Source organism: Phyllostomus discolor, chromosome 8 (assembly GCF_004126475.2).
Source record: "Phyllostomus discolor isolate MPI-MPIP mPhyDis1 chromosome 8, mPhyDis1.pri.v3, whole genome shotgun sequence".
In the NCBI taxonomy this organism is placed as follows: Eukaryota; Metazoa; Chordata; class Mammalia; order Chiroptera; family Phyllostomidae; genus Phyllostomus; species Phyllostomus discolor.
In genome coordinates, this window is record NC_040910.2 from 100680335 (window position 1) to 100697072 (window position 16738).

Genomic DNA, 16738 nt, shown 5'->3' on the forward strand with positions numbered 1-16738 from the left:
ATACAGCAATATCATTAAGGAACAGTCTCATCCTCCCATTTGTGACAATGTGAATGAAGCTGGGGGACATTGTGCTAAGCAAAATAAGACAAATAGGAAAAAAATACTGAACAGTCTCCTCATATGTGGAATCTAAACAGAGGAGAACACAGAGAAGCAGAGAAGAATGGTGGTGTAAGGGAAATGGGGAGAAGTTGGTCAAAACTCCAACTATGCAGGACGAGTCGGTCCAGAGAGCTACTGTACATTACGCCGACTACACTTAGTGACACTGCACTGTACACTCGAAATTCACTGACAGGAGATTTCAGGTGCTCTCACCACAAAAACAAAAAAGGGGGGGAACTGTGTGAGAAGGCAGATACGTTCATTAGCTTGATTTGTAATCATTTTACTATGTGTATCAAAACATCACGTCATACACCTTAAATATATACAGTTCTTACTAAAAAACAAAATAAAGTCTCCAGTAAACAAATAAACAAAGACATAATGGGAGAATATTTTTAAGAAATACTGGTGACTAACAACAAAAATGCTGTCTCAACACAAGTAGTATTTCCCATCCGTTAAACTGACAGAGTCTGAAAAAAGATAAATCACTTTATACACAAATGGAATGCGATGGGCACTTCTCAACAGGACAGTAAGTTGGTAGAACCTCATGCTCAGTCTGGCAGTATCTATCAAGGACCTTCAAAATGTCTGTGCTTCTTGAATAAGTAGTTCTACCTCAGAGAATCTTTCTTAAAGAAGTAATTAGAAAAGTGAGACAATGTTTACACAGAGATATGTATCTCAACATTAACTTGTTAAAGGGAAAAAATTTAAAAAAACCTACCCATCCAATAATAGCTGTGGAAATTATGGTCAACTCATACAATGGACTACATAATACACCCCTTAAAAAATGTTTATGAAGACGTTCTTTTTTGAAGTGAGGAGATATGCTTGCAGTACAGTCATTCTCATCTACTGAAGCGCATATTGTGTGCTTTTTTCCAGCCTTTTCTCAGTTTCAGGCATTGTGCTAAGAGTTCTACATACACTATTTCATTTTATCTCAAAAGCCTTCTGATATAGTGGGTTGACCAAAACTTCATTTGTTATTTTTCCTAAGGTGGTTCTAATAGCAGTTGTCTTTAACATCATTTCAAACGATTCTGTTAGACTGTATTGTGACAGCTGTCATTTCAGCATGTATTAAAAAATAAACAGCAAAACTGCTGAATTTTTGTGTAGCCACTTTAATACTGAAAATGGAAGAACATAAGTGACATTTTCAGCATATTATGCTTTATTATTTCAAGAAAGGTAAAAACACAACTGAAATGCCAAAGATTTGTGCAATGTGTGAAGAAGGTACAATGACTGATCCAATGTGTTACAAGTGGCTTGTGAAGTTTTGTGCTGGAGATTTCTCACTGGACGATTCTCCAAGGTCAGGTAAACCAATCAAAGTTGACAGTGATCAAATCGAGGTATTGAGAACAATCAACACTATACCCACGGGAGACAGTCAACACACTCAAGATATTTAAATCAATAAAGTTATTGGTAAAAATGAAAAATGTGTCTTTTATTTTACTAAAAAAACCATATGGACTTTTTGGCCAACCCAACAGTTACTGTCATCATCTCCATTTTACAAACGAGGAAAGGCAGTCCCAAGCTTGCCCACGGTCAGTTAGGAAATGGCCAAATTAGAAGGCAAACTCAGGCCCAGACATCACAGAAGAGAAAGGGAGGGTAGTATGCGAACATGTTGATGGTGATCCTACCTCTGCAGCAGGATTAGGAACGACCTTTTCCTCCCTGTACTTGCCAGCATTTCTCAAATCTTCTCACAATCACATTTCATAAAGAGAACTTTTTTCCAAACCCGTACATAACTTTTAAAGTATCCAGACGGATTCTGGAAGAAAAATTTGGCAACTTACATTTCCTCATCTTCATCTTCTTCATCCACCCAAACTGGCTTCTTCCGAGGTGGCAAATTACCTTTGGCCTCATTCTCCACTTCCGAGTCACCGGAGTCCCCCTGCACTGGAACCTAGAGAAGACAAAATGCCCTGAGTTCTTCATACCCCAGGGAGGCTCCCAGCACATGAAGTGAGATGGCTTGTGGAAGGCTTGGCCTTGCAGGCCCTCTGATGAAACAACAGGATGGAACGCTACCACAGCCAATGCCAGAGAAAGAATAAAGTGAGGATGTAAGGGAATGGTACTACACTAGACACGTGAGGTAAGATGGAACAGACAAGGAGAGAACTTCAATATGATGAAGGGAAAAGACCAAGTGAGACAAGGACAACAAGAAATAAACTGACAGATGGAGAAAGAAGCAGGAAAAATCCCAGAACTACAGAAGTCACAGGACCAGAAGGAGCGTAGCATCAAAGATAAAGTCAAATGACTTAGTGTCAGTTAATGTGCATTTCAAATCCTTAGACATACCTCCTTCTCCATTTCTGTCATTCCTGACCCCCTAGCTTCGTAAATGTCATACTGAAATGGGGACAACTGTCAACCATACAATTTAAAAAAGGAAAAGAAAATGTTATACTGCGCTATCAAATCTAAGTCTCGACCACACAGTATCTCCTGAAGTGAGCTCGTGTTTTCGCCAAACCACACTGATAGAGATGAACGAAGGATTTCTACTGGCTGTCACCAGCCTGGGATCCTTCAAAGTCCAGTAAATCTCACTAACGGAGACTCTTTCTCTTCCCGACCAGGAAACAGTCATCCGGTTCGACATTTTTCCAGTAGTTGTTCTCCATACACCTACCAGCTTTCTGCAGCTTCTCCTATAAGCAACCATATGAGTTTCTGGCAATTAGCTGATAACTTGCTAGGTCCATGTTTGCTTATCAAATCGCGATTTATCTGTGAGGCTTTGCTCGGCCACCTTACTTAAAATTTCACAGGTCTTCTCTACATATACTTATCTTCCCATCCAAACGCTTTTATTTTTCTCTTCAGCACTCATTGTGAATTTTACAGTAGCGTTTATCTCCTCTACCTTCTGCCTCTGCCACTTGTATACAAGCTCCAAAAGGGCAAGGGGTTTTTGTCCGTTTTTTTTTCCCCAATGCTGTTGCTCCTCCAGTGCCTAGAACAATGCCTGGGGCTCCCAATCTTAGGGGGGAGAAGCAGGTATGTAATAAAAGGGACGATTTTTAAAAAGTGTGCTGCAACTATAATCATGCACGGTTCCATTCCCAAGAAAAACATCTGGCACCCAACAGGCTCACAAATATTTGTTCAATAAACGAATGTGTGGTCATTCTCAAAGCTGGAGAGTCATTCACTTGGAGAGATGTTAAAACGCAGACTCCCAGGCCCGGGCTCACGAATTCTGATTCCACAAACGAAGCGGAATTCCTGAATCACCACGACGTATTAAGGCAAAGAATCGAACGACCACGAGAGAACCACTGAGTCTGAGGATAGAGGGGCTGAGCACTGCTAACTACAATCAAAGATGCTCCTGACTACAGTTCACTCGACAGAACATGCTAAGCGCCTGCCGGACACTAAGCACAGCCGCTCCCAACAGGGCGGGGAAAGGCGCGGTCTCCGCCCTCTCCAGATCGCGTGGCCCTCTCGGCGCCCGGGTTCTCCCGCTCCCTCCCACCTGGGTGCTCGCCGGCGCCTCAGGTCGCCCAGGCTCCGCCTCCAGATCACCGCCCACCCCACGCCCAGCCAAGCGCGCTCGATCCCGGCGCCACGGCCTCCCTCACCCGCGGGCCTCGCAAACGCCGCAGGAGCGCATCCTCGTTGTTCTCGACGTCGCCGAACACCAGCTCCTCCAGGCACCGCTCCACTGCCGGCTTGTCCTCCTCCAGCGCCAGACGGTTCCGCTGCCTGAGCCGTCTCTCCTCCTCTGCTGCGACTGCGATCGCAGCGGCCGCTGCTCTCGGCCGGGCCCGCAGTTTCCGCTGGGATGAATAAGCAGCCTTTCCGGGCGGTCCGCCCGGCCCCGCTCGGACTGTCCTGCCCGGCTTCACTCCGGTCTTCCGATTTGGCCTTGCTCCGGTTCCCCGATCCGATCGTGTTCGGCTCCTTCGTTCTGGCGGCATCGTTGGCTTTAGGAAACGCAGGCGCTCACGTGGACCCTCAATGCGCGTGCGCCGAGTCACAGCGTTCTCGGCAGCCGCTGAGGCGGGGGGGGGGGGGCGGGTTGGAAGGAGTCTGCGCAGCCTACTAGCACGTGACCAACACTCCTGCCCTACGTAACGCCCACTCCCCCGCACCAACCCCTCCCCGTAGGGGAGTTCCTCCGGGAGGACCAATCTTCCGGGTGGAGGGGGAGGCGGCGTGACTGGAGTGGAAAATTTTTTCCAACACAACTCAGCAGTTGCAACTGATTGAAAGGAGTACGACAAAGCCGCGGTATAAACTGAGATGGCTGAATGAAACTTTTACTCTTCCTCATGACTTTTTAACCACTCTACTCAACTCGAGCCCCTATTGCATTTTCCACCCCTTCGTTTTGGTACGGCCCTTGGAGTACGGAGCCTGCAGAGGGTCCCACGCTGGAAGAGAGCGAGGAGGGTATGTAGGGAAGTGGGCCAATCGGGGCGCGGGTCACGGCGCAGGCGCGCTGGGAGGGAGGGCTATGCTAATGTTGTTGATATCCTGGGGCCACCCTAGTTAAAGGGGGGGAAATCCGGGGGCTGCCGCAGCCGCCACCGGTGTGGGCCCAGCCTGGGCACCCCTGTAGTCGCCGTAGCCCCGGGGAGAGGCGCCTGCCCCCAGCTCGGGGAGGGGGCGCCGCGGGCCCGGGGAGCACGGACAACCCCTACCCATGAGGCCCTGATGGAAAGCACAAAGGATCTGGTGAGAGCCGAGCGCGGCAGTCGCTTTGTGTGCCAGGTGGGGGGGACGCCTGCAGCTCCCCGACCCCAGGAGCCCCTTCAGCTACTTGACCCGGCTCCCAGGCCTGCTTCTCCATCCCACGCCCCCTCAACCTCCGGAGCTCCCCTCCCCCTACCGGCCGTTAAACGATTCCGGGGGTTCCCCTCCCCCCTCCCCCTCAGCCCCGGACTCTTCGGGGTTCTCTCTACACTCTATATACACTTTCTGAAAGAAAAAATGTAGAAGAAAGTTTTCTTCTGTCCCGCCCCCTCCCCCTTCAGCTCTGGCTGGGGGGTGTGAGGGTGAGGCTGCATTTGAGACTTTCACTTTTTCGGCCGCCTAGGGTGCGAGAGGAGTCCTCTCTTGCCCCAGGGGGGCACAGCTGAGGTAGTGTGCTGGGCAGGGCGCCTCTGCCCTTTGGGGCGAGTGCCGCGAGGCATTTCGCACGTGGAGGTGGAAATATTGAAAGGGGGCGGGGTGGGCACGTGTGGGACGGAGAGGTGGGAGTGGTGTTTGGGAAGCAGCCGCTGAGACTGCTTTCGTTTCAAAGGGTTCTAGTCGGTGGGCTCCTCTGACCTTTGCGTTCTCTTTTGTGAAATGAGAATCCTAACCTTTCAGAGTCGGAAGAGACGTTAGAGGTCACCCAAAGCAGCCGTCCCCTCCGCAGCCTCTCTGACAAGTGGTAGGTAGTCTGGTCTCTCTGCTTAAACCCCTACAAACTCGGAGCGTTCGCTGCTGCCCAGGAAAGCCCGTTCCGGTTGTTAGCAGTTCTGATTGTTGCCTGCCCTTAATAGACCCTGTAGTCTCATTCATGTCCTTGTTAAGTTGCTCCCTTTTTTTACTTCTCAAATTTTCTCTCACATCCTCCTCACCCACCCACCGCTCATTGGCCTATATTTTGTGTGCCAGGAAAGAACAGCAGGGAAGTGGAGGGAGGAGGGTTTGAGAGATAGTGAGGGCCAGCTGAGAAAATTCGGCTGGGTCAGTTTCAGAGGCGCTGGTTTATCTGCCTGAGAATGGTTCTTTTTCTTCAGGAAGGCTGGGAGTTGCAGTCTGGGGATTTCGTGGCTGTTTTCTCTCACCGGGGCATCTTTTTGAAGTTAGAAATTTTAGCATCATCTCTCTAGTTCTCCTGTCTGAAAGCTTGTTGCCTAAATCACCTAAGGATGCTTAAAATTGCCTCTTGGGAATAGTACTGAAGCTGTTAGAAGCATCTCCCGGTAGAGGGGTGACTAAAAGACCCCTTTCCTCCCCTCCTTTTGACCCGGGTGTTCCTTTCAAGCTGCTCTTCCTTCCCAGGGTCCCTCCTACACAATGTTTTCCTTTTTTTGTGCTTTTTTTCCCAAGTTTTTTATGAGATTAGAAACTTTTGCCACACTTTGGTATTTGCTTAGAGTTTGTGTTATTTTTAATGCTCTTTACATTAGCATGCTCCAGTATTGAGCACTTTGATAGTTGAGAGTTCAGTTTCTGCTATTGTCTGTCACTTAGCATTTTTCTCATGTTCTTCATTTGGTGAGCTATACTGCCACCAAAAGTAGTTTTGTTGGCTTAAGAATCTTGAAGGCACATGATTTCCTTATCCTAATATGGTAAAGTGGGAGTAAAGACATAACAGATCAAATGTAGAAGTAATAAATCTGCTCTGAAAGCCAGAGAATAAATTTCATTTTATACTCTTAGTCCCCTGTTTAAAATGTTAGAGCACAGACATTTTTTCTCTCCCCCTTTTGCTCTGCTCTAGTGTGCTCAGACTGTATGTTTTTTAGTTTGTTTACCCCAATACCAAAGAGTGTTTAGAAAGAAAATAGCAGTCTTTTTGCACCACCTCCTCTGAATAACAAATTGCTTCTATTTATGTAGGACCCCATCTCAGGCTTCTTCTGGATGCCTTGCAAATTATGGCAAAAATGTCTTAAATAAGTATCAGTTTATAAGTATCTTATTTGGGGCATGTTTTTTAACTATTTAATTCTTAATTTTATACAAACTTGGACATTCAGAATTTCTTCTAAATTTAGTCACTAGAATTTAACATGGAAATGGATACTAGATACTAAAAAGAGTTAAGAGAGCTGTGTAATTCTGTCTTTCAAGTTTTAAATACTGTAATACAGAGCTCCAAGTTATTTCCTGCTTGCTTCAAATGTGAACTGTCCTGACTTGAGTTGACTGGCTTTGGAGCCATTTGCATTCTAAACACACTAGACAGGAACAACTGGTTTTATTTTAAAGACATTGCTATCTTTTTTATGGCTGGCTATATGTTAACCTAATTAGTGCCTGAACCTTAGTAGATGTTCAGGTGCTTCTAGTCCCTCAGTTACATTGGAAGTTAAAATCAAATTTAAGTTGTTTTAAAACATGATGTAGTAGTCAAATGTAAAAGTATAGCTTAGAAGTGAAAACAATGTATTAAGGTATAATACTATAAACCACGAGTGCTCAGTGGTTTAAGTGACCACATTCTAAAATTAGACAAGTCACTGTTCTTCTCGTTGCTCCTTATTTCTCAATTTTTCATCTCTGAAATGTTTGCTAGATAAGATTTGACCGTTTCACATTTATAATTTTAAGGCAATTATAGTTGATACAATTATCATTGAAATGTATCATTAGTTTCAGGATTTCAAATCCAACAAAGATAAAAACCACCAGGACAGTAGAAGAGGAAGGACTTAAAATGGTTAAAACAAGCTAGAATACGCCCTGTAACATTAGGACATATTTTAACTGTCCAAAATTACTTTTAGTTTTACACGAAGATTGCCATTTGGTTTAGATTTCATCCTGATTTTTTTAATGAACTTTTTTTTTTTTTAAGAATTACTTTTTCCCCATAAATTTAGAATTTCTCTCCTTGCTTTGCTGGAATCCATGAGAAAGGGTGGAAAGAAAATTATTCTATTTGAATACACTCTGAATTAGAGGTGGGGTGGAATGATATAATAGAAGGGGCATTGGCAGAGTAGGTTTCAGTTTCAGTTAGACCACTGACCAGCGCTTCCTGGAGAAGTTCTGTGCCTGGGTTTTCTTAGCCTCACAGTTGAAGGGTTGGTCTAGAATCAGCATTGTCAAGTAGGACTCTCTGCAGTAATGGAAATGTCCTGTGTATGTGGTGCCCTGTATGGTAATTGATAGCCACGTGCAGCTATTGAGAACTTAGAAGATAGTTATGCAACTGAAGAACCAAATTTTCTATTTTATTGATGTGGTCAATGTCAATTTAAATAGCCACACGTCTACCATGTTGGACACAGAGGTATGCAACAGCATTTTCCAAGCGCAGCTAGTCTCTAGAGTCACCTCTTAAGAGTTCTTGTGAAAATACAAAACCTCTCTCCTGGAGGTTATCATTCAGTAGGTCTGTAGTGGGGTCTGAGAATCTCTGTTTTTAATGCATGTCCCAGAAAAGTTTTTATCACATTGGCTAAGGAAACACACTGCATTAGAAGATTTCTGAGCTCCTTTCTAGTTCTCACTGTAGTATTGATCATTTAACGTAGTAGAGTGAGCTCTGGACAGAGTTGGCACACTGGCTTGGCTCTAACTCTGCCACCTCCTGACCTGTGATCTTAGGCCTGCTGTCTAATCTCTTTGGAGTATCAGCCCTTCCTCCCTGCCTCCCAAGGTTTCCATAAACCTCCAATCAGATGTGGTGGCCACTGTATAAGAAAATGTAAGCTGCTATAAATTCTAATTTAAAGTGATCTCCCGGGATTCCTTTTCTTTTTCCCTTTCGTTATATCATCCAATCCCTACTTCATTCTTATAGAACTGAGTGTATCCATTAGTCCTTAATTAATATATAGTAGTAACTTCTTGTCCTCTCCACTATTTGGCCATAGTTTGTAGTCTAGGGTATTTTAAACCTAACACTTTTTTGTATTTCTGATGCTTAGTATAAAGACTTGTATATATTGTTCACTAAGGATTAGGTAATACCACCTGTTACTTTAATTTCAGCAGGCTTCAAAACTTTATTTTATATACCATAGAAATAACCTCCTGTGTACACATAGGTGTTTAAGCCTATTTCAGTTGTCATTGTTAATACCCCATAGTTATTACTATTCAGTGACTATATACCTTTTGATCAACTATCCCCCAAATACATTCTTAAATGGTTAACACCAAGAGAAATACCATCATTTTACATTAATATAATGCCAAATTACCTGTTTAACTTACTTTGCTATATTAATGTTAATTAAAGTGATGCTGTTTGGTCGGTCAAACTACATTTGCATTACAGCTGTAGTATGAATTCTGTTACTTGGGTAGAATCTGGGCTGTTGTATTTCAGACTTAATTTTGACATGATCGTCTTATTTTTAATAGCTTTTCAGGTTCATACTTAAGGATTCATAGTTTTCTTCTGAAGAACTGAAAGCCCATTCATGTGAATTATTTATTTTATCATACATCCTTCCTGTGTGGTAAGTGGTGTTTTCCTTATTTAGAAGAGAGGGAAACTGAGACCCAAGTAATTGTTATATCCAAAGTCATATAAGTAATAGAACCAGAACCCAAAGAGATAGAAATTGGTCTTTCTTATAGATTAAAGGATAACTTCCTTTTGCTCACTGTTACTTTAAATCTTACAATATAGTTGTATAATATATTGACCTCCCTTATCATTCCCCGGGTACTTTTCAGTCTCTCTAGGTAGGTTATTCAGGATATTACTGTTTTCCATTTCCTTATGATTGTATCATTGACCTGAGTTTGTTCTTTCTTTCACATTGAACTCATGGGAAACAAAACACTAGTAATCCCAAATCTTCACCATTTATTTTCCTCCCAAGAGCAAGCTTAGAAAGAATGAAGGCATATCTGTTTAGGCCAGCGAATTGTATCACTGTGCTAGACTGTGTTTTCCATCCTATGGTGCAATGAGGAAGAAACCAGTAAGAGCCAAGTAGCTCTTCAGCTCCTCCTGAGTCCATACCTCAGAGTGTATCTTAATTTTTATTTTGAACTTTGTAAGATCACACATACAACTTTGAAATTTAAGGGTGTAGAAAACATATATTTCACAACTAGATATAAAACTTTTAAAATAATGTGCATTACCCTATGGGTTTGGGTAATGGAGAATTGTTACCTTTTGATAAGTTTATTCATATCAAAAGTATGCTGTTATTACTTGATTGCATATTTATATGTGTTTACATTTATTTGTTTATTTTAAAGATTTTATTTGTCTCTATAGAGAAAAGGTAAAGGAGGGAGAAAGAGTGAGAGAAACATTAGTGTATGGTTGCCTTCCATGCACCCCCCGCTGGGCACATGGCCCCCAAACCAAGCATGTTTCCTGACTAGGATTTGAACTGGTGACCCTTTGGTTCACAAGCCAGCACTCAGTCCACTGAACCATTCCAGTCAGGGCATATTATCATTATTTTTTAATCCTCACCCAAGGGTATGCTGTTTTTAAAAAATATTTTATTGTTTATGCTATTACAGTTGTCCAAATTTTTTCCTCTTTGCCCCCTTCCACTCAGCTCTCCCCCAACTCCCACAGACACTCTCCAGTTGTTTATCAATATTGGTGAAGGAAACTAATCCTTAACCTTCTCTCAACCAGTCCCTGCCTTCCTCTTCCCCTCTTGCAGCTGTCAGTCTGTTCCATGCCTCTGGTTCTGTTTTGCTCGTTAGTATATTTTGTTCTTTAGATTCCACCTACAAGTAAAGTAAGCTCATGTGGTGTTTGTCTTTTTCCACCTGGCTTATTTCACTTAGCATAATAGTCTCCACTTCCATCTACACAGTCATAAAAGGTAAGAATTCTTTCCTTTTTATTGCTACATAGTATTCCATTGTGTAAATGTACCACAGGGTTTTTATCCTTTCATCTACTGAAGGGGAATTAGGCTGTTTCCAATCTGGGCTATTGTAAATAATACTACTATGAACATTGGGGTGCATAAGTTCTTTTGAATCAGTGTTTCAGGATTCTTAGGGTATATTCCCAGCAATGGAATCGTTGAGTCAAAAGGCAGATCCATTTTTAATTTTTTGAGGAGATTCCACACTGTTTTCCACAGTGGCTGTGCCAGTCTGCATTCCCACCAGTAGTGCACTAGGGTTCCCTTTTCTCCACATCCTCCCCAGCATTTGTTGTTTGTTGATTTGTTAATGATGGCCGTTCTGATAGGTGTGAAGTGGTACCTCATTGTGGTTTTAACTTGCATCTCTCTGATGGCTAGTGATGTTGAGCATGTTTGCATATGTCTGTGGGCCATCTGTATGTCCTCCTTAGAGAAGTGTCTGTTAAGGACATGCTTACTGATTTAGAGAGAGGGGAAGGGAAAGGGGGAGAGGGAGAAGACATGAATTGGTTGTCTCTCATACACACCTGGACTGGGGATCGAACCTGGAACCTACCCATGTGCCCTGACCAGGAATCAAAACCTCCACCTTTCAGTTTATGGGACTTCACCAACCAACTGAACCATACTAGCCAAGGCAAAGTTTATACTTTTATTGGATCTTTTGGTTGATTATACTAGAAGTTAATAGCTGTACATTCTAATTATTTTCTAGATTTTATAGGGAGGAAGGTTCATCAGGGTGTCACAGAGATAAAAATGAAATTCTCCTGATTTGTGACTCCTTACATTTTGCCACTATAAAAACCTCTTTTTTGTTGTTCTACTTCTTATTACAGAAGGTTTACGTATTTGTTATTTTTTAAAAATGAAAAATGAAAAAAGGTTTAAATGATTCTACTATCCCATCCTCACCCTGTTCAGAGTTTTAGCTGTTTCTTCTAGGATCTTTCTAACTGCATATGTAAACAAACATAGGTATATTAATCTGTGCATAAACCAGCATATATATTTTTTTAATAAAAAATGAGTCACACTATACATACTTCACAATTTACATTTTTTCAAAGACTTTATTTTTAAAGAGGAGAAGAGAATGAGAAAGAAGAAGAGAAACATCAATGTGTGGTTGCCTCCTGCGCACCCCCCACCGGGGACCTACTCCCTCAACCCAGGCATGTGCCCTGACTGGGAATCAAACTGGTAACCCTTTGGTTCTCACACTGCCGCTCAGTCCACTGAGCCACACCAGCCAGGGCACAGTTTATATTTTCACTCACTATTTTACCTGTTACTAATCATTCTCCTGCTTATGGTTAGATTGCCTCCAGTTTTTCGCTTTTACATTACTGCTGCAAGAAATTCTTCTATGTAGATTCTTTTTTTTTTTTTTAAGATTTTATTTATTTATTTTTAGAGAGTAGGGGAGGAAGAAGGGGAGAGTTACATCAGTTGGTTGCCTCTTACACGCCCCACTGGGGACCCAGCCTGCAACCCAGGCATGTGCCCTGACCGGGAATCAAATCAACGACCTTTGGGTTTGCAGATTGGCTGGCACCCAGTCGACTGAGCCACACCAGTCAGGGTGCCACATAGATTCTTGTGTTTTATGAGTATGTCTGAAGGACAGATTCCTAAAAGTGGAATTGCATGGTCAAAAGACATGTTTTTTTAAGGTTTCATAAGTAATGTCAAATTGTGTTCGAAAAAGATGCCATGAATTTGGCTTCCTACACCAGTTTGCCAATGCCAGATAGCGTCAATCTCTCCATTTTTATGAGTTCGATGAATTTTTAAAAAGTAGTGTATGCCTCATAAAAATTAACTTTTACTTTGTAAAAGGCATGCATTTGTTAGTCCAGTGTTAAACAAGGATAAAAGTACGCCAACAGAAGTATCCCTTGCGGCAGTCCTTCTTCGACTTGCATTCTCATGAGACAGCTATTACACTTTCAGTTCTTTTAGCTTTTTTGTCTAGTGTCTGTCTCCAGTACTCTAAATGTTAGCTTTATATTACTCGGTGTATGAATTTTAGAGTCTCTCTTTTGACTTTCTCTGCGATGGATGAAGAGTATCCATATGTGCCCAAGTATTAGGGGAGGTTCCCCCCCCACCTCAGTCATTTCATCACCTTATAGTCAAGATCAATCACTAACATGATTTTTCAGCTTTATTTTGAAGAGCAAAGTGTACAGACAGGCATATTACCTGAAACAATTGTATCTGATACTTGTTTTCAAAGCTTTCAGAAGTTAGCTAACAGAACCATACTTAAGAGAAAAAGAAAAAAGCAGTTAAAATTTAACCCATATTTAAGATTATTCCTTTGACTCATATTGCTAGTGTTCATTTTAGCCATATGACCTTGGGCAAGTTGCTTAGCCTCTTGGAGCCTCCGCTTCCTCATCTGTAAAGTGGGAGTAATAATATTTATTACACATTAAGTGCTTAGACTCTGCCTAACAGAGGTTATTATAGAATTTACAAATAAACTCGTATAGAGCAAACCATGTTTCTGAACCAGATTAAATGTAAATGAAGATGACTTACTCTGGAAAACTGTATAGATGATACAAAAAGTGAATCTAATGACAGGTGAAGTGTTTCAGAAATTAACAAAAGCAATGTTTCTAAGATAACATATTCTAATATACTGTTTAAATACGCGTGTGTAGACTTCCAGGTCTGGCCTGATTCAGTTTTCCCACCCACCTTTCTATAAATCTATAAAACCAACAAAAGGCACATATAAATCACACACTACCCATGCCTTCAGCATTATTCAGAAACAGATTATCATAACCTTCAAATAACCTCTAAGAGAAATAAATCATATTCTAAGAGCTCCTTTTGCTCATTCCTGTGGGTATGAAGGACGGGCGAAGGAAGGCTTAACAGGTTCATTGGAAGAGTGTAGGGGCATGGAAGACTTAGATGAAGAACAAAAGACCACTTCCAGAAGAGAGAATTCCAACACTAAGTTCCAAAATACTGAATACAGATTTGAAAGTTGATAGTTCTCAGCTCTTTTCTCTAACCACAGAGAAGAGCTTAAAAGTAAACTACCAGAATTGGTAGCCTTAAATTACAAGCAGCATTTCATAGGGAAGGGGTGAAAACATGGAGGCTTGCAGAAATGGCAGTGAAGAGAAAGAAGAGGGAAAAAATTAACAGTGCTTCAGGAAAAGGAGGAGGAAGCAAACTCTAATATGTATTGGTGAACTAGGAACTCTAACCATGAAATGAGTTGAAAGAGAAAAGAATGGACCATGTCCATAGAGAACAGTTAAGAGAGGAAAAAAACAGTGTGAATCAAAGCATTTCAACTGATGGAGGGGGGAAAAAGAACCTTGAATCAGAAATGTAAAAATAGTATGGAAAGGAACAAAAAAAAACAGGAAGAAATAAAGTTAGAGAAAAAAAGAAAGATAAGACAAAGTGATACCAGGAATGAAGAGTAAATTATAAGGTTCCCACTGAATAATAGATTCAGGTATGAATACAATAAACATTAAAGGAAAGCAGGAAAAATCCAGAAAATGAGATTTTTTTAATTCTTCTTTTTTTAAGATTTTATTTATTTTTAGAGAATGGGAAGGAAAAAGAAGGAGAGAAAAATCTATATGGCTGCCTCTTGTGCACCCCCAACCAGGGACCCAGCCCGCAACTCAGTCATGTGCCCTGGGAATCAACCAGCAACCCTTTGGTTCACAGGTCGGCGCTCAACCTACTGAGCCACACCAGCAAGGGCAAAATTTATTTTTTTAACATGGCAGTTTAAATGGAAGGTGGTCCCAAAAAGTCTAATGTGTGTAATTACTGTACCTCAAGGGGGGGGAAATTACAATATTTAAAACTATCATCCAAGAAAACTGGCAATAAAAGATCTAAATCTGTACATTGAAAGTTCATACCAGAATCTAGGATATTTTCTGATAAATATTTAAAGATACAAATTCCCAGGGATTCCAGGCAAAAAAGATGAGGTGGTTTACAAGGGCATTTAGACTGCTGCCAGGTTTTTCAAAAACAACATACAAAGCAAGGCAACAGCAGAGCAGCATGAGGAAAGATGCTAACCAATGATTTCATGTTCAGTCAGCTGTCAAGACTGGAAAACAATCTTCAGTGTGCCCCGAACTCAGAATATTGTACTCACTAGCCCTTCCTGAGGAAATAACAAGGGCTAAGCTTGAACAGGTATAGATGTTTAGGAAATTTTCTGCAAGAAGACTGCGATATTTCCTCATTTCATCTCAAACGAAATGAGAATATTTCATTTATTTATTTATTTTTCAAAAAAGTGTGAGGAATCATATGGCACCACGCCGTTTCGGTAGCTGGATGACTTGGATCTTACTCATCGGCCTGCTGGACTAGTCCTTTTTCAGAAATGGATACCTTCCCCAAATTTTCTGATATCCTTGTTTTTAATTGTTTTGACTTTTTGAATCAAAGCAGCTAAATTTTATATAAGTTCAGTGTCATTTCCTTCAAGGATTACCTCATCTTTCTGGGCTTGAGGTACTAACCAAACAACACCAGACCTCATGGGAACTCTGCAGATGTATTTTTTTTGCCCAAGAAATTTTGAATTTCAACAAGAGAACCATTCTGAGTATCTGTGTTGATGGGGAAGTGAGCGTACATAGACTTCAGCTTGCAACTGAAGACTACTGTGGCACCCTTGATCGTGTTGGGTACATGGCCGCAGAGAGTGTGGAAGGGAGCCGGTTCCTTTCTATTTCCCACCATTCGTCAACCCAGAGCCTCTCCTTTTTTTTCCCCCAAGGAGACTGAGTTCTACATCAATGTGATTGAAGTCCCTCCACAGGCTGCCTCTGGGGCCCTTCGCAATAACTCTGCATCCCTTCAGAGTACTGTTGACATTTTCTGGAATGTCAACAGTCTGCTGAGAATGGTCTTCATTCTCATAGTAGATACAGCAAAAACAAAAAAAAAACTTCATTTATCTTTTTGAGCTAAGGTTGAAATCAAGAGTAAGGACATAAGTAGAATAGTACCTATATGTTACACGTTTTTGACAAAGAACGCAACTAAAAAATGAGCTGAGGGGAAAGAGAAGAAAGAGGAAAAACTAGAATAAGATTAATGAGTATAGGTTAGCTATTAGGAATGATGCAGGAGATACCATCTGAAACTGAAAGACAGAACAAGTTAGGTAACAAAAATATACCCAGTGTACTCTAAAAGGTACAGGCATACCTTGTTTTATTGCACTTTGCTTTGTTGTGCTTCGCAAATAACTGCATTGTTTTTACGAGTTGAAGGTTTGTAGCAACCCTGCACTGAACAGGCTGATTGGCACCATTTTTCCAACAGCATTTGCTCATTTTGTGTGCCTGTCACATTTTGGTAATTCTCTCAGTATTTCAAATTTTTTCATTATTTGTTGTGATAATCTTTGATCAGTTATCTTCGACATTATTATTATCAAAACAATTACCATTGTTTTGGGGTACCAGGAACCATGCCCATACAAGACAGCAAACCTAATTGAAGTCAATGCCTAACTTCAATTCTTTAGTTAGGACAGGCTGACTCTCTCGTTGGAGACTAATGCAGCTGGAGACTTTAGGTTGAAGCCAGTTCTCATTTACCATTTTCTAAGTCATAGGCCCCTTAGAATTATGCTAAATCTATTCAATCTGTGCTCTATAAATGGAACAACAAAGCGTGGATGACACCACATCTGTTAACAACATGGCTTACTGAGTATTTTAAACCTGTTGAGACTTACTGCTCAGGAAAAAAAAAGATTCCTTCCAAAACGTTACTGCTCGTTGACAGTGCACCTGGTTACCCAAGAGCTCTGTTGGAAATGTACAAAACAAGGTTAATGTTTCCATGCCTAATACACCATCCATTCTGTAGCCCATAGATCAAGGAATAATTTTCAAGTCTTACTATTTAAAAATACATTTTATAAGGCTATAGTTGCCATAGGTTGGGACTTGAATAGACACTTCTCCAAGGAAGACATACAGAGGGCCCATAGACATACAAAAAAATGCCCAACA

At 41.5% G+C, this 16738-nt stretch overlaps 2 protein-coding genes across 16 annotated transcripts in view; one reads left to right on the forward strand and one right to left on the reverse strand.

Annotated features, from left to right (window-relative positions):
• Positions 1-4172, reverse strand: part of UTP18 (UTP18 small subunit processome component) — a 36597-nt gene extending 32425 nt beyond the window's left edge. Inside the window, exons 1-2 of the mRNA XM_028521055.2 lie at positions 3747-4172; positions 1941-2053 (exon numbers count right to left, since the gene is read on the reverse strand). Of these exons, the coding sequence (XP_028376856.1) occupies positions 1941-2053; positions 3747-4085 (452 nt within the window). The 5' untranslated portion in view covers positions 4086-4172. The remainder of the gene's footprint in view (positions 1-1940; positions 2054-3746) is intronic.
• A 16-nt stretch (positions 4173-4188) lies between these two features.
• Positions 4189-16738, forward strand: part of MBTD1 (mbt domain containing 1) — a 68750-nt gene continuing 56200 nt past the window's right edge. For 3 of the 15 annotated variants that reach the window (XM_036033726.1, XM_028521062.2, XM_028521060.2), the window contains exons 1-3: positions 4612-4845; positions 5482-5545; positions 9205-9302. The gene's annotated coding sequence lies outside the window, so the exon portion shown is untranslated. Of the gene's footprint in view, positions 4561-4589; positions 4846-5465; positions 5546-9204; positions 9303-16738 lie in introns of those variants that run through there. The other 12 variants (XM_036033721.1, XM_028521058.2, XM_036033717.1 and 9 more) reach the window with 9 other exon arrangements.